Raw genomic sequence first — 24,232 nt, 5'->3', positions numbered from 1 at the left:
ACTCTGAGTAGTAAGGACAACAGAACATGGAGGAAGAAATCAGAAAGTGTGATAAAAGGGAGCAAAGATCAAGTTCTGCACTTAGGATGTTTTTCCTCTGGTTTCTGACAAAACAGGCAGTTTCAGATGAGGCATATGGGGGACCTCAGTGACTTGAGTCAGAATATGAGTAGGGGTGGGGAAAGAGAAACTGAGTTGTCATTTGGGTTGCGGACTGAGTATGGGGTGACCTCAGGCAGCACAAAGTTCAGTGTTCAAAGGGGAGTATATGAGTATATGATACCCACAACTGGTACAGCTGGGTGTTGGCATGCCAACTGGTGGGTAAGATGTGGTAGTGGGAGTTGTGGAAGAGAAGTGTTAGAGTAAAATACACTTTAGCATTGTAGGCCACTGGGAGCATGGAAGCAGGATCCAGAGAATAAACAAAAATAGAGTATTACGGCTCTAGCCAAGTGGCCTAAAATTTAGGGCACATTTGTAGACCTATTTGAAAACTGGAAATCAAGTGAGAAACAGCCAGAAGCCAGTGAGTATGAATCAGGCCAACATCACAGTGAGGAATATGACAACACACCAAGTATAGCCCACACCAGCCCAAATCTCTAGTGAATTTTCCATCTCTTCTCAACTAGTGGGACAGAAGCTGCCAAGTATCCCTGGCTGTTATCTATCTCAAACAAGAACAAAAAAAAAACACTGGGATTTTTGTGTGACCTCAGCTGAGATAAGCCATATTTTGCTGGCTATGAGGCAACTTCTTAATACTGTGAACCTCCAAGTTAACCTTCAGAGAAGGACTCTTTGTGGCATATAAAATATAGTGGAAAGGGGCCTTTTCATTTGGAGGGACTTGGAAATATCTAGGATAATAGAAGTAGTTAGCAGGTCGGTGGTGATAGGGAAGGAGGGGAGAGAGTAGTGGGCTATTACTAGCTGGTATGCTACTTCTGTTTCTTATAATATTAGTGGTTAGGAAATATAGCTGGCACCTTATTGGGGTTAGAGGAAGTGTCTTTCTCAGAAACAGGCCTAAATCATGTTTACACAGTACCAAGGCAATGATAATCTTAATTGTAAAGTAACAGTAACAATAATAATAGCTTTAGGCACTTAGAAAGGGAAACGACATGCTTCCATAGAGACAATTAAAGCAACCATGACACTACATGCAAACAGCACTCTACAGCTTATAATGCTTGGCACATAGACCATTTCATTATTTATCTCTCAAAATTATCCAGGAGATAGGGATTTTCTCTCAAGTTTTACAACACCTGTGAGTCTCACAAGAACAATTAGAGAGGAATAGGCATTATTAACATCAAAGAATGGGGTAAAGTCTCAGAGAAGGGGAATTCAGCCTCTTTCAGAGTCTCAACTTATTTCCCGTAAGCCATGGGAGTGATTGCCAATTATTTTTATTTCTGACAAAGTCAAATAAAAGAGATATTGATCAAAGACAAAAACCTCAATTTGTAGTCAGGGATACAAAGTGGGATTATATAGGTTGTGTCCTTTACAAGAGAACTTAGCTGAGTGGGCATGAGGGCCAAATCCAGTCCATTCTCTGCTCCTCAAACCATGAGCCCTGCTGGAGGTTTTTGTCTGATGGCACAAAAGAGCATTCACTCACCAAGCAGAACACCTGTGGGATTGCATTCACCCAGGAGGGGTTCTTTTTCTCATTTCTACAAAGGTAGCAGGAGACCCTACCTTTAGCTCTTTAGAGAACTTTTCAATTGGCTATTTCAAGCCCTCCTGCTTTCTCCTCACCTTCTTGCCTACCATCCCTTTGCTTGGCTGATTGTGAAATCCTTTCAATTTGAGCTTACCCAGCTGTTGGACCATTTTGAACTCCCTTTAAATCTTTCCAAATTGAGAACACTTCCTTACAATATGACATAGAACTGCCGTCTCTTGTTCTTCCAAAATTAGAAACCTTATTGCTATCTTTATTGCCAAGAACCTGGCTAGCTTCTTTCCATCTGTCAAAGACTCTTGTGCATAAAACAATAAAATAACAACAAAACAACAGTGATGATAGCTAATATTTATTGACAGTTTATTATGTGCTAGTCATTTTGCAAAGGCTTTATATGAAGCATTTCATTTAATTCTTGCAATGCCCCTGTAAAGGAAAGCCAATTATTGTTTACCAACTTTATGGATAAGACTTCTGAGGCCAACTTGCCAATGTCACACAGCTAGTGAATGGGAAATATGCATTCAGGTTGGTCTAAAGCACGTATTCTCAAATATAAGTGTGCACCAGAATCCCTGGAGGACTACAGCATAGATTTCAGGGTGTCTCCCTCAGGTTCTGATTCAGGAAGGGTGAGGTGAAGTTTGAGAATTTGCATTTCTAGCAAGTTCCAAAGTGATATTGATGCTGCTAATTCAGGGACTACACTTTGAGAACTGGTTTAATGAAAGACACATGCTCTACTGCCTCCTGTCCACTTGAGGTATGCTTCTAAAGCGTACTCACTTGTGATGCTGAGTTCTGTATATGACATATAATGTATCCCTTCTATTTTTCTATCTTAACTTTTGGGTCTACCAATGAAATTCTCTTAAGTGCCTCAAAGTGTACCAGGTGCCTGTACTGTTTTACTCTAGTGTCAGTAATAGTAATAATAATAATGATATTCATAATACTACTGCCAAAGGCCTTAGTGCTAATAGGAAACTTGGTATAGGATCTTCTGTAGATTAATATAAGCAAATATAAATGGTAAAAGGACAACTTGCTTTTATGAATGGATCCACTATCAGTAATGATAAAATTATTAAAGACCCAGCATAAGGGGAAATATCTAAACATCTAGGCTTCCTGCATTTCAGAGGCTTACCAATATATAGCAGTTTAGGAAAAGCTGGAGAAGACACATGTTGCAAAAAGGGGAGAAATATTATAAACTTGTCTCAAGCTGGGAAGCAATGTTAAAGCAATAAATGCAGTTGCAATACTAGTTTAATCAGGCATGAAAAATAATATAACCATGGTCCGATGCAGATAGACTACTCAACGGATGTATGTATGTCTTCCATCATGCTGAGCTACTTGGATCAGTTCAACACTGGTGGCAGTTAAATGGTGGCCTCAGGAATTAAAACAGAATACATGTGAGGTCTTGTCAAGTGGTGGGGAAAGCTGCACCTCGCTTAGTGAGTGTTCTTAAAGTGTACTGAGTCACATTGGGAAGTGAGGCCACCTGCACCAAATCACTCTTGGGGGATAGTGCTGGGAAACATTCAGATTCCAGAGCCTCCCACCCTCTTCTTATTCAGCCATTTTATAAAGTGGATGGAAAAAAAAAAGTGGAGAGGAAGAGACTTTGAACCTCTTTCATTCACAATATGGTCAGATGGGGAAATGAGAGACTTAAGATAAATCTGCGTAAGTCCCTCCTCCTCTGATCTGCTCTCCCTGTTCCTCAGCAACTGTTAAAATAGATTAAAATTAATGTCAGGAAATATCACAGAAGGATTCATATGAAGAATGAAGACTGTATAATGGGGGTTTCTTTGCATTGGGGTCAATGCTGAGGGCTCACAAGTGTGAATATCATTCCTAAGGACTTCTTCAGCATTAGTTAGTGGAACTATTTTCATCTCAACAAGGTGTGAGATGAGGCTGAGTTTCCTCCGTGGAGACCTCCATGCCAGTAATCCATGAGATATGAAGCAAGCTTGCCTTTTGAGAAACGTCAGGTCCTCTATCTCAGAGAAATAAAGGATAGAGTATTTCAATAAAGGAAGATAAAAAGAGTGACTTGGGAATTGGCTTTTCTTGGAGTTTTATGACTTTTTATGCTGGGAGCATTGCAGGTGAGAGAGGATCCTACATAGCCAGCCATAGTTAGCCCCAGAGTATAAACACATAGCTGCCAGACAGCTTGAGTGGGACTCAGGTAGCCCAGAGAAAGTGTTACTATATCCTGGTAAGATGTGATCTAAGGAGTGTGCATTTCCTGGTCCATGTTTTGGCTATAGAGTGGCTTGACTGTTAACAATTAGGATGGAAAATTACGAATTAGTATTATTTGTTGACCAGCTGTTGACCCAAGTCTTGTCTAGGTTTTAAGGTTTCTGCATATTAATCCTTTCCTGACAACAACTTATGGGTCAAACCCCATTTTAATGAATGTAATTTTGAGATAATAAAGCTATTTAGTAAAACCATCTTGTAGAACAGATGCATCTATAAATCCCTGTTCACAAAGCACTCAATCTATTAAATTAAGATGCTGTTGTTTGAATTCAGTATTTATGATTTCTAATTTAATTGTGTTCAATGGAAAGGACTTTCCATGTTAAAAAAAATCAAGAAGCCTGTGATCATTCCCTCTTGAGGCTTCCATTTCTTCATCTAAAATGTGAAGGGAACAGGTTGGACTAGATGGTCTCAGAGAGCATTTCTAATTATAAAAATATGGATAAATTTTGCATAAAATTCAGATAAATGCCTTTATCTGAAATGTTAATAATGTGAGCCAAGGAAAGAAAAATAGAGAAGAAGTATTCAGGTTGAGGGGGTAGAGTCTTGGATAAATTAATGACATTAGGCATTAAAGACAAGTTTGGTCTCTAATTGCCCAACAAGTATTACTTCCTCCATCTTAACAATCCAAATATGCCCATATCTCACTTCTCAAGAGACCTGTACAAATCATACAACTTCACACCTCTCCTCCTGAAGAATCTTTAGTATTTAAATATTCATTTAAACAACATTCAATGTGTGCATAATATGTACCAGGATATGAAAATTTTAAAAAAGTCTTTTGACCCCAAGAAGCTCATAGTTTCATAGTAGAAACTGATATAAATTAAAAAGGCTGATAAATCTTTAAGAACCATGATAGAAGTCAGCTCAGGGTATGGTGGGAGTCTAATTCAGCATTACAAGTCAGTTTCCCTGGAAAACAGTCTGATGATGGAGTTTTGAGTAATAAAGGAAGATTATTGGGTGAATGCTTTTGAGGATAACAACTGTGAGGGAGAATTGGATTGGGCAGAGAGAACTGAACTTCAGTATAGTCACAATGAAGCCCTCATTCTGACCTAAATGGAGGATGACCCTTCAGTGTTGTCCAGAATTGAGTTGAGGAGTCTGGGTATTTCTAGTTCCATGATGGTGGAATGAGATGGACATCATTACCTTAGGTACATGTATGACTGCACATATGGTGTGATGCTACATCATGTACAACCAGAGAAATGAAAAGTTGTGCTACAATTGTGTACAATGAATCAAAATGCATTCTGCTGTCATATAGACCTAATTAAAATAAATAAATTAATTAAAAAACAAACAAAAACCCTCAACAACAACAAAAACAGCAATAGTGATTATGGGAATATCTCCCATCCTCCCATCCCAGTTATTAGGTGCAGGATAGCCCAGAGAAAGGCACACGTTATGATAATAGTTAATAACTATCTCTGGGGGTTGTGGTGTGGGGAAGCCCTGATGTGTTAGTGTTTGATGATTTCCACAGTGATCACTCCCACCATGGCCAATTTCAGGCTACAAATATTATGTTAACTGGCTTATAGAATCCCTAATAATTTAACTACAGACCCTTTTAAATCAGCCCAAGGTAGCATTAGCACACAACTGAAGAGATGTGACCTTGAGAAAGGTGGTTCTCCTTACTGAGGGCAGTTCTCAGTGAGATATTAGTTGCTAACATTCCCAGCAGCTAGGGGGATGAGTGCTTCAGTTCTGAAGTGTGTATCTGGATGGTACATCATAATAGCACCCACTACATCTGATTAAGTATTTGCTGTATTTCAACCAGCACAAAGCACTTAGTTCTATTTAACATTTTCTATGCAGCAAAGTAATTTTAGTATCCCTTAAGGAAATTAAATGGAATTGTATTGGGTAACCTTGATCAGGTCATTTAATTTCTGTCTTTCTAGAAGAAAGATATTAGCATACTGACTTAACTGCCAAGATTACTGTTGAATGAGCTGGCCAACTAACTGAAGCACACAACTTAGCTAATTTTTTCCCTTCAATAGATTTGTGACTGAACTAACTTGACCAAACAGATTCATGTTTAATGGTGTAGCCAAATATAGAGGGTGATGTCTTCAGTTCTACTTTTTCTTTCTAAATCCAACTCTTTGCCTTTTCAAACCTCTATGGCACTACATCTTCCCATTTTGCAATGTGTGATTATGAAAAACTGAGGCTGAATACCTCCTGTAGCTCATGAAGTAGCACCAAAGATATCTTTAGAGAATTGTAAGGAAGGTCTGAACATTATAATACTTGTGGAAACTTAGGGTATTTATTTAGAAGGAGCTAGTGGTCATTTGAGAATTCAAGCTATACTGTGTTTTTTGTGTGTTTTGTTTAAATCACCTTCATAATTTACTAGTTACATTTTTTTAAAAATGAAGTATATCATCTGTAGTAAGAGAGGCAAATTTTCTGGGAGTATTTAACAAGTGTAAAGAAGCTTTTTTTAAATAGATGAAGTAATATATAAATGCCAAAGACCAGTCATTGAACGTAGTTAAGCACACTTAGTTCCTGAGATTAAAGGTTCCCTATAAGTGTGTATAATTAATATTTACCAGTGGCAATAAGACTTCTGCCTTTCTTCAAGGAGCTCAGAATACTTGCCAGGCATTATCTAATTAAACTACTCAATGTACCTGTGAAATGCATTGGAATCTACATTTTAAAGATGTGGGCACTGAAGCACAAGTGGGCTTAAACTAAACTCATTTAGCATGCCAAGGACGAAATTGGATATAAGACTTTCAGTCTCATGATCTAGCTGCCATTCTTCAACCGTGGCCCCCTCTAATCCACTCTATTCTAGCATAGCCTTGCCAAACAACACAGTTTCATAAGTCTAGGAAGAATTAAACTGAGTGCAAAGTAATTCCAATTACAGGGAAGTTTGATTTAAAAGGTTGAGCATATCACTCATAATATTAGTAGCATTTATAGATGAACGTGTGTTAGTGCCATTCAGTGTCTATAATGGTCTTGATAAGGGTTAGAACAGGTGGCCAAAATGTACTCGAGTACATGTATGTAGGAGGTGAACAAACAAAAGCAAGGGGAGGGAAGGTAGGGAGAGTGCATGGGGGCAGGAAAGATGGTGGAATGAGATGGATATCATTATCTGAGGTACATGTATGACTGAACATATGGTGAGACACTACATCATGTACAATCAGAGAAATGAAAAGTTGTGCTAAAATTGTGTACAATGATTCAAAATGCATTCTGCTGTCATATTGACCTAATTAAAATAAATAAATTAATTAAAAAACGAATAAAAACCCTCAACAACAACAACAAAAGGCAATAGTGATTATGAGATCCTCTCCTTCTAGCCTTCTTATTTTTAGGTATGAGTGTAGTTGCTATTTATTGAGTACTATGTACTAAACCCATTATATGAATCATCTTCAATCATCACTACCTCTCCATGAAGTACATACTGTTACCTCTATCTATTCACGGATAAGGCAGAGAAAAGTTAAGTAATGTACCGAAGGTTATACAGCTAATACTTGGTGTTAGGATATGAAACTATCCCTCCCAATCCTAAAGCCTCTTTGTTATGGTATCTCACATTTATTTTACCAGTAATTATTCCTATGAGTGTTAAGCTCTTGCTCCATTACCCAAAACAGAGTCCCTGGGTATATACCCAAATTGCAGACCTCAATTTCTTACCCATAAACATAAGAAAGAAATAATTTACAATTTGGTTAGAACACATTTATTCATTTATTTATTTCTCCAGTTTATAGTGTTTTGGCACTCTATTTCACTAACACATTGCTATCATAACATCTTTGCTTTGTTGGTTTCAGTAATCATAATGTGTATGCATTCCACCTTGATTGGGGGAGAGACCCCAACACACCTCTTGGAATGGACTAATGATCTGAAAATGTTCTATGGAACTTATGCCTTTGTTCCTTATGATACTCTGCTCTACAGTTTACCTTATAAGCACATCCCCTACCAGGTCCTCAGGAACAACCCAAAGCATATGATGCTGTATTGACCATTTCAGTGGAGTCCCAAGGAAAGACCTTCCATGAAGCCTATACAGAAGCAGCAGCTAGGGGTGAAATTCATGATATGCTGGAATCAGATCAAGTAAGTGCAGACTCACAGTTATCATGAATTGAGAACTTAAAAAATCTGGAAAGTAACTATCTTTTCCAATCAATAAGAAACCCAATCAACAGCAGGCAATCACACACAAATTAAAACACCTTTTGTTTGTAGAAACACTTGAAGAACAAAGATACATTCTTGGAAATATTTCAAGCAACCCACAATGATAGCACAGTCAATGAAGAATAAACAAAATATATTTAAGAACAGAAAAATAAAACTTTAACATATACAAATGCTGTTCAAGGGGACCTAATAAAATAGAATTTTTATTTGTGACTGGAATTTTGAACCAGTTCAGCAACCACACTAAAGAGCTTATATAAGAAAAAAAAAACATAAACTTTAATGTTGATAATGCTAATATTTGGGAATGCGGACTATTTCTGTAGGCATTTGAGCTTCTGAATACTGAACATTAGGATTAAGCAGACTTCACCTAGTCACTAGGCTTGCTGGGCCACTAGAATCCTGCTCCACAAGGGCAGGCCTTTTGTAAAATATACAATCTGGAGGAACATAGCAGAGCATGTGCCCACACACAAGACAAAGAAGATGGGAAGGGAAGAGGTACCCAAATGTAGGTCTTCAAAACTAGCACATCAGATTAAGTCACTCCTCCTTTGTAGGAAGAAAAGAGTAAGTAGGTGAGGAGAGGCCAGGAGTCTTTTGCTGCCAGAGCTATCTTTATATTAAATGAATCATTTGGAATGGGCAAGAAGTCCTCCTTTCTAATATACAAGAAATACTATTTATACATTTACATGCATGTCTATATAGACATACTTAAGATTCAAATCACAGTCACATAGGGCACAGAGGAAGAAAAAGTGTATGGAGGGGAAGAAAGCAGAGAAAAGAAAGAAGAGCAAAGACAAAAACAAAGAGAATGAGTACAAAGAAGACCAGGAAAATGAGAGAATATTGGGGAGGCAAAGACACCACTTAGATTAGAATATGCAGGTTTCTATATGTTGGAGGTCAGATGTAGACAATAGGCATCTTCAGAACCATTTAGAATGACATATAAAGAAGTTTAAAAGTTCAAGCATGTGCTAGCATTCTTTAGTATTAATTCGGGCTGTAAGTAATAGGCAGTTCAACACAAATTGGCCTAAAAAACATTTCTCTTTCAAAACAGGAACTATTCCATGGTTGGTTAATTCAGTAGCTTAATGATGTCATCAGAGAGCTAGGTTCTTTTCATCTTTACACTTTACAAACTATAGCATGCTAGATAGCCCTTATGAGCCACTTTTTATGGTCACAAGATGGCTGCCACAGTTCCAGACACTAAGTATAGGTAGAAATGTCCAGAGGTGAAAATGGACTCATGTGTTTCTGTTCAAGAGTGAGTAAATTGTTCCCAGAAGTTCCTCAAACAGACTTCTCCCAGATTGTGTCCCATATCCAGTCCTAAACCAATAATCTGGAAAGAAGAATGAGACCAATGTGGTTAATCCTATAACTTCCAGAAAAGTGCTAACAAAATTAAGATGCTGTTAGCAAGGAGAAGGCTATTAGGTAGTCAGTGGATTGGGTCAAATATTCACATTCTCCAAGATGTTCTCCTTTTTATCCACCCTTTCTTTATCCATTGGCCTCCTATTTCTCTCTGTCCCCCAATAAGTAATTCAGATGAAACAGATGTACATGTTTCTTCCTACCCTGATATCAAAGACATTCCTGATTCTTGTTCTCATAAGAAATGTGACTGGCAGTGATATTAATAGTGCTGGATTTGAACTTTATTATTACTGATATGTCTATAATAAATCTCTCTTTTTTCATATAGAATAGAAAACAACTGTTTACAGCAGTTACAATAATCCCTCATATTGCTAAGGATGGTTGGTCAAACCAGTTGTATGGCATTGTATTTATTATTTATAGTCAAGCACAATCAGTTGTATGGCATTGTATTTATATCCCATCCCAACGATAAGGCATCACATAAATACAGTCTAAGTCATCTTTCTACTTTAATCATAAGATGGAGAGAAGAAGATGGTGAGAGTGTGTGAGTGTGTGTGTGTGTGTATTGTACATGTGTATGAACAGATATATTGATATAAAAAAGTCAGACCTTGTACTCTTGATATTTGATTGAATCCCTTTGAGCTTGTGGAACATAAGGTAATTAACGCAAAAAAAAAAAAAAAAAAAAAAAAAGACGCCATTAGCTTGGTTGCTAGGCAGCCTGCACTCTGCTTTAGACAAGGAAATAGAGCTGCAACAAAGAATCCAGAGCTTATTTTTAAAAAGCCGGATCGAATGCATTCTACCCCCACTTTGCAGGTGTCTAGGCTAGAGCTTCATAACCAAAGAATGATAGAAGGTGAGACAATTATCTTCATGTCTCTGATAAACAACCCCCCCCCATTTTTCTTAATTATTCTGCTCAAAGGTATTTTTGAAGGCAGCTGGTATAGAAGAAAAAGCTTATGATAAGGAGTTAGGCAAATTTGGGTTTAAATCACAGCTCCAGGGGAAAGGTTAATCAATGATGCTAAATTACAGTTAGATGGGAGTATGGAAGGAGTTCTGGTGTGCTATTGAACTTGTAGGGTGAACTACAGAAAATGAAAATGTGTTGCATATTTCCAAAAAGCTAAAGGAAAGGATTTTGAATGTTTTTCCCATTAAGAAATGATAATGATTGAGGAGATAGAAACTGATACAAACATTATACAATGTATACATGTGTCAAACATCACATGGTACCTCATTAACATGTACAATTTTTATCTATCAGTAAAATATTTAAAAAATAAAAAATAAATCCCAACTCTCAGTCTTACTAGCTTGGACAAATTCCTTGGAGTTTTTGATTTTTCCGTTCCCCTATCTGTAAGTTAGGGTGCTGTATCTCCTAGAATTATTGTGACAATTAAATGAAGTAAAATGTATAAAATGACTAGCAGAATGTCTGGCTCACAGCTACCTTCTTTTTCACTTTTTTGCCTTTGAGGCAAGGAAGAACTTGCTGGTGGATCATGACCCAGCATCTAAGTTATACTCTGATTTCAGCTTTCTATACTCTTTAAGTTTTTGATTACTAGCAGAGGGTCTTTTGATACTTCTAAATTTCAAAATTATTTTGCTTTCAGAATTTTAAATGGTATTTTCCCAGGTCAAATTATGTCATCCAATGTTTGCCGATCCCTGAACTGCTGTTTTTTCCTCCTATTGAGGAAACAGGTAAACAACTATTGAACCATGCACTAAGCACTATGCTGAACTCCAGAGACAATAGTTAAGAAGACAGACAAGGTTTCTGTTAGCAGGCAATTGGATTCTGTTCATAAAAGTCAACTGAGTGCATCTTTTATCTGCTCCATTCAGTGACATCACCTTGGTAGCTTAAAATCAGGCATGGTAGGAATATTTGCATTACAAAATTTGGTAAATGCTACAAATAGGAGCATTTTTCCTGTCATAAAACCATATTAAACATTTACTTTCACATCCCTGCCCATATGAGGCTTAAATTCTAGTGAGATAGACAATAAGTGAATAAGCAAATGCATTAAGAAGATGAATGTATTACGCTCTTGCCCAAAAACTCATTGTAATAGAAATTTCTATATATAGGCTACATTGCCCATAGCAGTGGTTTGCAACCTCTCTTAATTTATATCTTTGATAATTTAAGAGGTTAAAAAAACCAAACAAATTATCAAAGGGATGCATGGATACATACACATAGTTTTAAAAGTCAAGAAATGCTGAAAGGCTTATGTCAAAAACAAAATGGTTCTTAGGTCTCCCTCCTATCCTTCATCAAAAGTAACAAATTTCATATCTTTTGTCTCTTTATTCTGGGTTTTACATGTATGTTTCTAAATACTATACCACTACTAGTGTCCCTTGATTAGTCAACTTTGAACATTCGTTGCATTTCTAGCAAAGTGGGCAGGGGGAGGAATCCTTAGTCCTTTTTTACTTCCTTACTTTCCCTCAAACCCTAAATATGATTATGTTACAATTTAGTTAAATTCAAAGTGTGTGTGTGTGTGTGTATCTGTGTGTTTTGTGGTACTGGAAATCAAACTCAGAGGCCCTCTACCACTGAGCTACACCCTAAACCCCTGTGCCCCACTTTTTTTGGTACTGGGGATTGAGCTCAGGGTCACTGGACCACTGAGCCACATCCCTAGCCCTATTTTGCATTTTCCTTAGAGACAGGGTCTCAGTGAGTTGCCTAGTGCCTTGCTTTTGCTGAAGGTGGCTTTAAACTTGCAGTGCTCTTGCTTCAGCCTCCCAAGCACCTGGGATTAAGGGCATGTGCCATGGAGCCCGTGTAGGCTGGCCTTGAATTTGGCATACTGCCTCAGCATCTGAGTTACTGGGATAACAAGTGTGTAGCACCAGACCTGTCTCATGTTTAGGTTTTTATTTATTTATTTATTTATTTATTTATTTATTTTTTGTTGTTGTTTTTGAGGATTGAACAAAGGTGTGCTTAACTACTGAGCCACATCCCCAGCCATTTTGTTTTTTTTTTTGAGACAGGGTGTCACTCATTGCCTGGGGCCTTGCTAAATTGCTGAGGCTGGCTTTCAATTTGCAATCCTCCGGTCTCAGCCAACCAAGTGGCTGTGATCTGAGGTGTGTGCCACTGTGCCCAGCTACTATTTTTTACATAGTATCTACTATCTAAATATTATTCAGTGTGGAATCCATGTAATATTCTATGGGTTATAATTCATGTCACATATAACTTTTTATTTTTAAACTAAAGTTAAAAATTTGCTTACACTAATTGGAATTTCTAAGTCTGCCCACACTTTCTGATAAGGTGGTAAAATCCCCTCAAAACAATTTTTTTACATGGTAAAACCTGTTAAATCCCTTATCAATTTGATATGTTTTCATTGATGCTCTCTACAGTTCTAGTTCAATCTAAGCTTATTCTCCATAAGTTGGATGAACAACTATTATGGTGGGATTTCCATTTTCATCATCCTAGAAATTCCATTTCTTTTTCTTTTGTGCTAGATCCTCTATTTCATGAAGCTCATGGGTCCCATTTCTTTTTTTTTCCTGTCAGTTTTGTAGAGCACATCCTGTAATAGCTTCTGAGAAAGGTACATAGGAGGTAAATTTTTGAGATTTTGCATGTCTGAAAAGTCATTATTCTATCTTTATTTTGATTGATAGTTTGGCTGAGTATATAAATCTAGGTAAAAAAAATCATTTTCCCTCAGTGCTTTGGAGACATGGCTTCTAGTTTCCAGTATTGGTACTGAGAACATCAATGTGATTCTTATTTCTGATCCTTTAGTGAAACATGTTTTCATTCCTCTCCATCTCCCCAGAAGCTTCTAAGGTTTTCTCTTCTTTTTCTGATGCTGTGAGATATCACGATGTTGTCTGAGTCTTTGATACATATTATGCTATGCATTTGGTGGGGCCTTTTGATCTACAAGCTCATTTTAACAGGGAAATGTTCTTATATTATTTATTTTATAATTTCTTCAATAATACTGTCTTTGTTTTTTCTGGAAATAGTATTAGTTAGATTAAGATTTTGTGGGTTGTTCTTTTAATTGTCTTATTATTTCTCTTACATGGTTCATTTCTTTAGTTTTAATTTTTCTTCCTGAGCTTCCCAACTTTGTGCTCTAAATCTTTTAACATGTAAAATATTTAGCTATCATATTTTTAATTTCCAAGAGTCCATTCTATTTTAATGGTCCCTGCTTTTGTTTCACAAATATAGTACAGTTGTCCCTTGGTATCTGTGGGGCATTGCTTCTAGGAACCCCTGCATATAACAAAATCCAAGGATGCTTAAATCCTTTACAGAAAATGGTATATTTGCACATAACCTATGCATGTCTTACCATAATCTTTAACTCATCTCTAGATTACTTATAATACCTAATACAATGTAAAAGCTATGTAAATAATTATTATACTGTATTGTTCTAGGAATAATGGCAAAAAAAATCTGTACAGGTTCAGAATAGATGCAGTTTTATTTCCAAATAATTTTGTTCTGCAGTTTGTTGAACATGTGGATATAGAGGGACAAGTATATTTTCTCTTATTGCACTGTAGATAAGCTTTATAGTGTCTTTGGAGTTTTCTTCTTCTCTCTTTGTTTTTTCTCAGTTCCTAATTGTTCATGTTTCTTTCTTTTAATCTTTATATTTTATGTTGTTTTCTTTGGATATCTGGTGACCATGACTGTTGTTCATATTTAAGACAAAAGTTCTAAAAGGCAGATTTTAAGGTTTATATGCATGGTGGTTATATTGACCACTGGGTTTCAGTATAAAGCAATTGTCTACCAACTGCTATTTTTTGTTTGTTTGTTTGTTTTTGGTCATTATACGTAGGTCTTGGATCTTGGGCTTTCTACAGATATGAGTCATCCAGTCTTCTCATCGGGAATCATAATACTTGTGACCAGTATTCCAGGAGCAATGTTGGGTGAAAGAAACTGGAATTCTCACTATTAATCATGAAGCCTTTAACTTCATCACTGGCTTTTGTGCCCCACTTCACTTCCAACTTCTCTGTGTCTAATATCCCAGCTCTAGAGCTTTGGTGAATTAATTTATCCTGTTTCCTGCAGAGGTCTGGGTCTTAGCAGAGCTGGGGATGGGGGATGTCTTACTGCTCCTTATACAGCTGCTCAAAGTGCTTTCTCTCCCATTTAGTGTTCAACCTCACCCCTACTTCTATGGTACTTGGTATCACTAATTATTAAGCCATTCTAGAATTCTCAGGGAGAAAATCTGCTTATTGATTATAAATATTTCCCTCTTCAGTTGTTTAGGTTTGATTTATTTTTACTCTGTTAAATTGGTAACCACTTCCATAGCGGTTTTCTATCTTTATATTCTGTGGTTCAGGTTTACAGATTAGAGATTGGCATTTGAGAGGAGGATGAGCGTGAAGGAAAAAAAAAATCTTGATTTAGCTATCTTTAATCAAGAAGTTAATGTAAAGTTAAAAAGGAAAAAAAGAATTTTCTTTTATTGGTGAGTTTACCACAGCCTAATAATTAACTTAGCAAGTATTCATTACTGTCAGATAGAGCACATTGGTTAAGAGCAGGGGCTTTGGAGACAGACTACCCATGTTTACTTAAGCTCCATATTTCTTCTTTTCCTCATTTTTAATTTGGGAATAATAATTGTACCTACCTCACAGGGTTGTTGTGAGGATTAAAGGAGTTAACACACTAATGAACTTGCCTGGCAACTAATAATCCTTCAATAAGTGCTAGCTAGTATTAAAGTTTTTATTATTACTGTGAATCAGCTCTGTTCAGGAGATATAATGGAGAACAAAACAGAAAGGAGATCTTTGCCCAAATGAAGACCAGTTTTGCCATTTAGGACATTGGGTCTAAAACTGGGACTCTACTACCTATTGATCACAAATTCAATATTGGGACAACAAACTTGAACACAATACTTCCAGAATGATGTTACCTATGTTTATCTGAAATGCAAATAATAGCAGATATTGTATATTCAGTGTTCACTCTGTACCAGGTACCTGACAGAAATGAGCCAATAGAATCCTCAGAAAAACCCTACAAATTAGTTATTAATACATTTCATGAAAGAAACTGAGAATCAAGGTATCTTGCCTAAGGTCATACAGCTGGCAAGTGGCAGCCCTGGGATTCCACTCATGTCTGATACCAGAACCTGACCATTTAACCATACAAATGACTTGCTCGCTTGTGTTTTATTACACTGTACTAATAATATCTAATGCTAATGCTTTACTCAAGCAAAGTAGCATTACTAAGTGTCTAATACTTTGATTTGAATAGGTTTATTGGATTGTTTTTCTCTGATGTAAGAGATACTAGGATTTTATGATGACCTGTGCAAATATAACAAATAAATCAGAATAGATTTGGAGATAGGAAACTAGTGATAAACTTCTTAATTTGGTCTCAGGATGATTGGGCAAGGATAAATAAATGGTACCTTTATACTTTGGCATAAGATAGACTTCTGAAATTAGGTTTTCTTCCTGTTCATTGTAGTCCCAATGCTTGTTTTCAATGACATTCTATTGGCTACAAGTGCATATTTCTGGAATACACATTTTGAATATTTTATCCAAATGTGGCCTGCCTTTGTTAGTTAAGCAAAAAATATCTTCTGGGTTTCTAAGCAAGCCTAGGGAGCTTAAGCTCCACCTATTGTTTTCCATTACCCTAAGTATACATATCTGGCACTGGGTGCTAGGCTGAAGGGGATGTAGTTAGGACTGGAACATTCCAGGAAGTAGACCACCAAACAGGTCATCAGAAAATGTTGCCAAAAGCTCCCAAAAGCGCTGATCGTCTTTTCTACCCCACTCTATACAAAATAAGGGTATTGTGTTCATGAGCATCACATCAAAAAGATTGATCTATTATCCAAATCTTGCAAGTACAAGGTTTGAGACCATTTTTAATAACAAATTCAATTACTCTTTGGTTTCTTGATTTCTACATGTGTCTAGCTTTTTGTTCAAAAATGGTGTTGCCATTTTCTCTTTTAAATGATGGCATTCCAAGTCAGGCATGTTTTTATGTGCACCTCTGAGGACAAAGTTCCTTGGAAGCCAGTGTTACATGTTAAGCAGAGTAAATTTAAACTGATGATAGTCAACAACAGCATGAACAATTAAACTGAACAAATTCAAATATCACTACTTCTAACCTAGACCTTGTTCTCATGGTTGAAAGCTCTAAAAGCCTAGGGTAGATTTACCTAAAGTCATTAAATAAAAATCAATGAAATATTTTATTTTTCATTCATTTATTCAGGTTCAGGTCTATCTAGTAGGCAAAAACAATAGATTGAATCATCCATGGTCTTGCCATTCTGGGATGTGATGTCAATAAGGTCATCTGTCTGACAGGAGTTCTTGACTATTCTGTCTTAACTTATTTGGGGCTGTATTGAGAAGCCAGGACAGAAGGTTATGATGAGTGTTCCTTTTTTTATTCCATCCTCTACCTCTTCCCTTTCTCATTATTTGCAGCAAGTGCAACTGGAAACTTTTGTGACTGTTGCTAACAGGTATGCTTTCCATTTATGGGAAGGGGAAATCCCTATTGCTGAATGGCAGAATGGGTGAAATAGGAATGTAAACCAATTAGAACACAAATCTAAGCTCACACAGGGAGAATGAACCATTGTGGAGAGATCCAAGATGGTGGAATAGAGGAAGTTGCATTCCTGGCTACTCTGTGGCATGAAACCAAGAAAGCAGACAGGCAGTTTCTCCACAATTGAGGTACTGGAAACCTTCAGGGGCATTATAAGTCCACAGGGTAGAGACTGTACTGCCTCAGACCCATACTATTAGATGGGTAAACAGAAATAACATGAAAAGCAAGGGAACAAATCACCCCAAGCAAACCGAGTTGATCCAATATCAGAATCCATTGACACCATAGTGGAAGAAATGTCAGAGAAGGAGTTTAGAATGTACATAGTTAAGCTAATCTGTGAGGTAAAGAATGATGTAAGAGAGCAAATACATTAGCAAAATATCACTTCAATAAAGAGATAGAGATTCTGAAAACAAACAAACAAACAGAAATCCTTGAAATGAAGGAAACAATAAACCAAGTTAAAATTTCAATAGAAAGCATCACCAACAGACTAGACCACTTAGAAAATAGAACCTCAGGCAATGAAGACAACATATATAATCTTGAAAATAGAGTTGACCAAATAGAGAAGATGTTAAGAAACCATGAACAGAATTTCCAAGAATTATGGGATAACATGAAAAGAATAAATTTAAGATTTATCAGGATAGATGAAGACACGGAGATACAAACCAAAGGAACATGAAATCTTTTCAATGAAATAATATCAGATCTAAAGAATGAAATGGAAAATCAAATACAAGAGACTTAAAGGACCCAAAATGTGCAAAATTACAACATACCCATATCAAAGCACATTATAATGAAAATGCCTAGCATACAGAATAAGTATAGAATTTTAAAGGCTGCAAGAGAAAAATATCAGATTACATATAGGAGGAAACCAGTACAGATATCAGCTGATATCTCAACCCAGATCCTTAAAGCTAGGATGTGCTGGAATAACATATACCAAGCTCTGAAAGAAAATGGATACCAACCAAGAATCCTATATACAGCAAAATTAAGCTTCAGATTTGATAACAAAATAAAAACTTCCATGATAAACAAAAATTAACAGAATTTGTAACCAGAAAGCCTGCACTTCAAAATATTGTCAACAAAATATTCCATGAAAATTAAATGAAAAAAGTGGAAACTAACAAAGGGATGAACTACACTAAAGAAACATTCAATCAAAGGAGAAACTAATTCAAATTAAAAACTAGAAATAAACCAAGATGACCAGGAACACAAATTATATCTCAATAATAATATTGAATGTAAATGGATTAAATTCATCCATCAAGAGACATAGATTGTCAGATTGAATGGAAAAACAAGACCCAGTGATATGTTATCTCCAAGATACTCACCTCATAGGCAAAGACATCCATAGACTGAAGGTGAAAGGATGGGGAAAAAACATATCACTCACACGGACCATTGTGATAGTCCCTCTTTTGAAATTGAATGCTGTTGTTACAGATATCCTCTTTCCCTTAGTTTCAGGTCCCTCTAACCATACTTTTTTTGTGTGTATGTGGAGTGTGTATGTGTGTGTGTGTGTGTGTGTGTGTGTGTTAATGTAATATGTGGAGTAGACAAGATAATCCTGAAGAGAAGGCTTCAAGTTTTAGTTATCTTAAGGAGATGCTGTCAATAAACTCTTACCAGGGGTCAATCTGAGAACACAAAGGGCAGTACAGCCTGGCCAGCTGAAAACCCAATGTGATGGGTCAATTGAGAGGTGGGGATGTTACTTTTAAAAGTTTCAATCTTTGCTTTTGGCTGTAGGTAGATGAAGGTCTCTTTCCCAGAAGGCTCTGTGCCTTTCAAAACAACACTAGCCTTTTCTCTGCTTTCAGGGGCTTGCTGCCCTGTGGATTTTTTTACTCATTTGTTTTACTAGTATTGATTTTATGCTGTACTTTGTATCCTTCACTTATTGTCATAACCTATCAAAAACTACAAAGTAGTCAGGCTCTTGCAGAAATCTTAAGGCAATTAAATGGGGGCATCCAAGAAGGTCAGGAGGGGGAATTAGTGAAAACCTCAAAAGGGACCTCAGTGTGTGCTAGGCAACTAAGTGTGAATGCCTTGGTGGCAGTATCTATCATCCATTTATTATGTATTTCTACAAAGCTTGTTGAGGGAGGGTGGTGAAGGGAGATCATCAAAATACAACTCAGGAGACAAGTGTTGATTTAAACTCTGATTGCAGTTGTCTCTGTTATCTGAGGACAAAATTTGGGGTCTGAACAACTGGAAGATTGGAAAACCTATTAACAAAAGTGGGGAAACTCCTCATAGATGGAGTAGGAAGATTTGGGCTGAAGATCCATTTTGGTATGTTGAAATTTAACATTCAAGTAGAGATATCAAAGTAACCATTTGACTATGTGAGTCTGAAATATAGGAGAGAGGTCTGAGCTATAATAAATCTGGTTTAGCTTATACAGCTATGATACCAATAGATATCACCAAGGGAGAGAATGTAGAGATAGGGAAGAAGACCAAGGACTGAACTTTGTGCCATTTTAGTGTTAAGAGGTCAGAGAAATTAAGGACCAAGATACAGGCAAAAAAAAAAAAAAAGTCTTCATGCTAAATTTGGTCCCTGGACTAGACCAAGAGTTAAGAATTTTTTGTTGGAGTTTAGAACCAGGAAGGATCATAGGGCACATCTTCTCCAGTCAAGAATACTAAATTCAGAAATAGAAACCCTTGTTTCTAGTCCTGGTTTTATGCTTAGATGAATGGACTTGACAGGTCACTTGACTTCTTTAGATCTCACTTTTCTACTATAAAGTAAGATAGCTAGACCAGGTAACTTGTAGTATTTAGATAGTCATAATTCTGTATCTTCATTTTACTGAGAAAGAAACTGAAACCCTGAGAGAGGTGATAAATGACTTTCTCAAAGATCCCGACATTAGAAACAGACGAAAAGCCAGTGTTTCATCTTCCATTTGCTGGTTTTAAACCCCATTTGTATGTTAGAATGTGTAGGAAGATTTTAATAACAATGACTACTGGACCTCAAACTTAAAGTATCTCATTTTGTTGGTCTGTGGTGGGTTTGGTATTGGTATTTTTAATACTCTTGGGTAATTTTAATTTGAAGCCAGAGTTAAAAACCCTCTGTTCCACATTAACAAGTTGTGGCACTGTCTTGCTAGCCTCTACACCTCTCTGCGTTTTGATTGCATTTCCAACATATGAATTATTTCTTCAACTTTAAATACCCCCATTTTTTTTTCCAAATGAAGTTTGTTACAGGAGGTTTGCTTTCTAAGCCTTTCAAAACAGAAGTAGCAAGTATCAGTTTTCTCTGACGCTTGGTGAGATGACATGACCATAACTTTCTTGAACTCCACTTAGAAGAGAAATGTTATGGAAAACCACAAAGCCATGGTCCTATGTGGTGGAGGAGGAGAGAGGACAGAAATGGGAGGGCTTGTATGTATTTTCTCTCATATACTTTGGGAAAAAAGGTACAAGGTTTATTCCAAAAATAAACTTAACAAGGTTAAAAAGCAGTACATCAGGCATTGTACATGAATATTATGGCTTTTACCATATTTATTTAGCAGATAAATTCATGTAATATACTATAGCACCCTTACCACTTTTACATGGCTTCTTACCAAGACTTTGCCACTTTGCACACCAATAGAATATAAGGTTTCTTGACTAAAATCAGCATTTTCTATACATTTGGCCCTGTGACTGTGTATGTAGATATGTGTTTAAAACTGGATTCCATTCGATCCCCAGTACCACAAAACCAAACCAAACCAAACCAAACAAAAACTGGATTCCAAGTTCACTTTCTCTGGGGAGCATGTGCCTAGGAGATCAGCTAGTTTAAACTAAGATGGGGCACAGGCATGGACTGTGGAGACACATTGTATACAGTCTTTACACACACACACACACACACACACACACCTATCAGTGTAGTAGCACCAGCACAATGATTTTTTCATGCATAATGCACCAGTAATTAACCTGGTAAATTTCCTTTGAACTCCCCTTGTCTATTTCATGCTTGTTTTTTTAGTGCCCTTTATAACCCTAAATCACTTTCTTAGTTTAGAAGCATAAAAATATATTGTGTATGACTTGGTTTGCTCATAAAATTGTCATATTTGATATATTTAAAGATATGAAGGCCTGGGGGAGAAAAACAGAAAAATTCAGGGGAGAAAGCAAGCAAGTCCTCAGAAACAATTTTTTCCCTCTGGGTCTTCATAGCTCTACTCCACTCAGACGTGCAGCTCATAATAATGAACACAGGCTTGGAATATACACTGAGATCGCTCTAGGGCGACTAGGGCTCAAGATAATTGTAATTTTTTAAAAATAGGTTTCACTGTTGTTTAGAACTTTTATCGCACAAGCCATGAATAATGCTATGAAAGAAAATGGACAGGCTAGTGCTGCCAGCCTGGCTCAGCATTCCAAATACATGCAGTTCTATGGATTCAACCAATTGATAAGGAGAGATTCAAGTGGAAATGGAATTTCAGAATATGTAATCCTGGATCCAAGCTGGAAAGAGTGAGAGCTCCATGGTACCTACAGTACGGACATGGAAATGGAGCTGCTACAGTTCAGAGGGACACCTATTCACTTCCCTGGTGGCAGGTCCCCTAGAGCAGATGCAGAATGCTGGTTTGCGGAAGGGAAGATCTGCCGAGGAGGTAAGGAATGGCAAATCACTAGTAGTCAATTTAATTCAGCTTGGTTTACCAGGGAACCTCTTTAGGACACGACATATTTTAATATTGAAACAATCATAAAGTCAGTCATTTGCATTTGGGTAACATCAATGTCTTGGCATTTGATCTAATTTAAATAATAAGAACTGGAGGAGGTACTTTCCAGACTTGAAAAATTATCCATGATTTAAATGCCTCCCCACCATTCATTTTTAAAAGGTTCTCACTCTTTCCCAAAGAGGTTATTCTAATAAGAGGAAGACATTTTACTTCTCATTGGTCTTTGATAGTCTGTGACCTGTGATTGTTTCTTCAGCTGAAAGATCACCTCTCTCTCTCCCCTGATGTATTCAAGTCTTGCCAATCAGGTCCTACCACAGAAATACACCCCCTCCTCTTTGAACTCCTATTGCACTAAAAGTTTCCACCTTACATCTTAGTAGAAAATTACTTTTCAGTTGTTTCTTGTGTATGATGGTTTCCCCACTTCCCAAATATACTGTACCTTGAGGGCAGGGACCATAGCTAATAATCCTTATTCCCCCCTGCAACTGGCCAACACAGTAGGCATCCAGTTAATACTTGCAGTTTGATTGACTGGTAGGATTCCTCTTGTTTGTGGAAGAGGGGAAACATCATCAAATCTCTGACAGCCAGAGGGGAACTTTGAAAGGACCCATATTACTCTTAGACAAGTGTTCCTTACACCCTTCCAAAACCAAACACATCTATTTCAAATGGGCTTTGATTCCTATTTTGCTTTAGCATGACATACCAAACGACCTCTTCACTCACATCATCATGTATTTCCCTCTGAAATCCAAAAATTTGTTCAAATACTTAGATTTTACAGAGACCAATTTACATCCTGATAAATGCACTAATCGTCAAAACCAGGCTCACTCTCACCCTTGAAAGATGAGTATTACATTTTTCATATGTAACCTATGAGGTCTGTGGGATCAGTTGAATTAAAAAGATCTTTTATTTTATGAAGCAACGTAATGCTTACCCTTCGCAGGTGAGATAGCATATTTATTCTCAAGAACTCTATTTCACTCCAACTTAAATTAAGGTACTCAAAGTTTTCCATTCGTGGACTTTTTCCTCCAAAGAAACACTCTGGTCACCCTTAATTCATGTGATTTGTTATTGTCAGAGTGGTGAGTGGTTTTGCTTCAGAACAGTGAAATTGCTTTCTGTGTCCATAAAGTCAACAAGACAGACTGTGCTGTAGAAAAATGGAATTAGGTTAGGTAGATGTGGCTTGACTTTAGAGTCACCAGAAAGCATGAAGAGTCACTCTGCAGTACTCTTTATTTACTGCCCTTTTCTGGTAATGTCATTCTTCCTCTTCCTCTCATTCTCTGCAGGCATTGACCCTGCCTTTGCCATGATGGTCTACATTACTTTGCTTATAGCCCTGCTGTCTATTAATGGATGTGCTTACTTTATAAGGTACATTTTTTGTTCTTTTTGTATACACAAAACACAAGCCCATAATAGCCTTGTTAATATTGATTTCCAGGAAGTCATGTTTCAGTACAATTGCCTCATTACATGACCCACTGATTTTCTTTTTTCCATAGTGATTTACCATCCCTACCAGCCCCATTTGGAGTGAAGTATTTTCATGATGCCAAGAATAACTTCCTCAGCTGTGTTGTCAGTGTTGTTGACTGTGAGTAGATCTGGCTCTGAACACAATGGTTAAATGAAAAAAAAAAAAAAACCCAAAAAACCTTTAGGGTCTGTCTACTCTCTATCTATCCTCCTTTCCCCTCAGCAGTGTCTCCTATAAGTATCTCCTTCCCTGAATGGTATAGTAGGAAATGCAGTTGGCTACAATTCAAGCTTTAGGAATCATGGATTGTAGTGGGGATTAAATAAAATTAAGTAAGTTAAACACTTAGAAAAGTAACTGGCTTATAGTAGGTGCCTAAAAAAATGACAAGTTTAGACCCCTTCCCAGGGACACAGGACTCTTTTGCTAATTGTTGGAAGCCTAGGTGTCTCACTTTGATATCCATACTTTTTGCCCAGGCAATCCATATCTCTGTTCTTTGTTTCCCTGGAGCAAGAGATATCCAGTCTAATCACCAATATCATCTTTATCAAGTCCTTGTCTGCCTCCCTCAGGTCCTTAGTAGGTGACCAACTAATCCGATGTACTACTTCAAGATCGAGGATAAGTGGCTGAAGATTGCTTAA

The 24,232-nt window shown here is 37.0% G+C and overlaps 1 protein-coding gene across 1 annotated transcript in view; it reads left to right on the top strand.

Moving 5' to 3' along the window:
* Positions 1-24,232, top strand: part of Gucy2f (guanylate cyclase 2F, retinal) — a 98,861-nt gene that overhangs the window by 5,163 nt on the left and 69,466 nt on the right. Inside the window, 4 exon segments of the mRNA XM_046420812.1 lie at positions 7,858-8,034; positions 8,037-8,149; positions 21,667-22,003; positions 23,395-23,479. Coding sequence (XP_046276768.1) covers positions 7,858-8,034; positions 8,037-8,149; positions 21,667-22,003; positions 23,395-23,479 — 712 coding nt within the window.

The sequence above is a fragment of the Marmota monax genome, unplaced genomic scaffold (genome assembly GCF_021218885.2).
Source record: "Marmota monax isolate L192 unplaced genomic scaffold, Marmota_monax_Labrador192_F-V1.1 WCK01_AAM20220418_F8-fsc00050, whole genome shotgun sequence".
Lineage (NCBI taxonomy): Eukaryota > Metazoa > Chordata > Mammalia > Rodentia > Sciuridae > Marmota > Marmota monax.
This window is presented reverse-complemented; position numbering and strand designations above follow the sequence as displayed.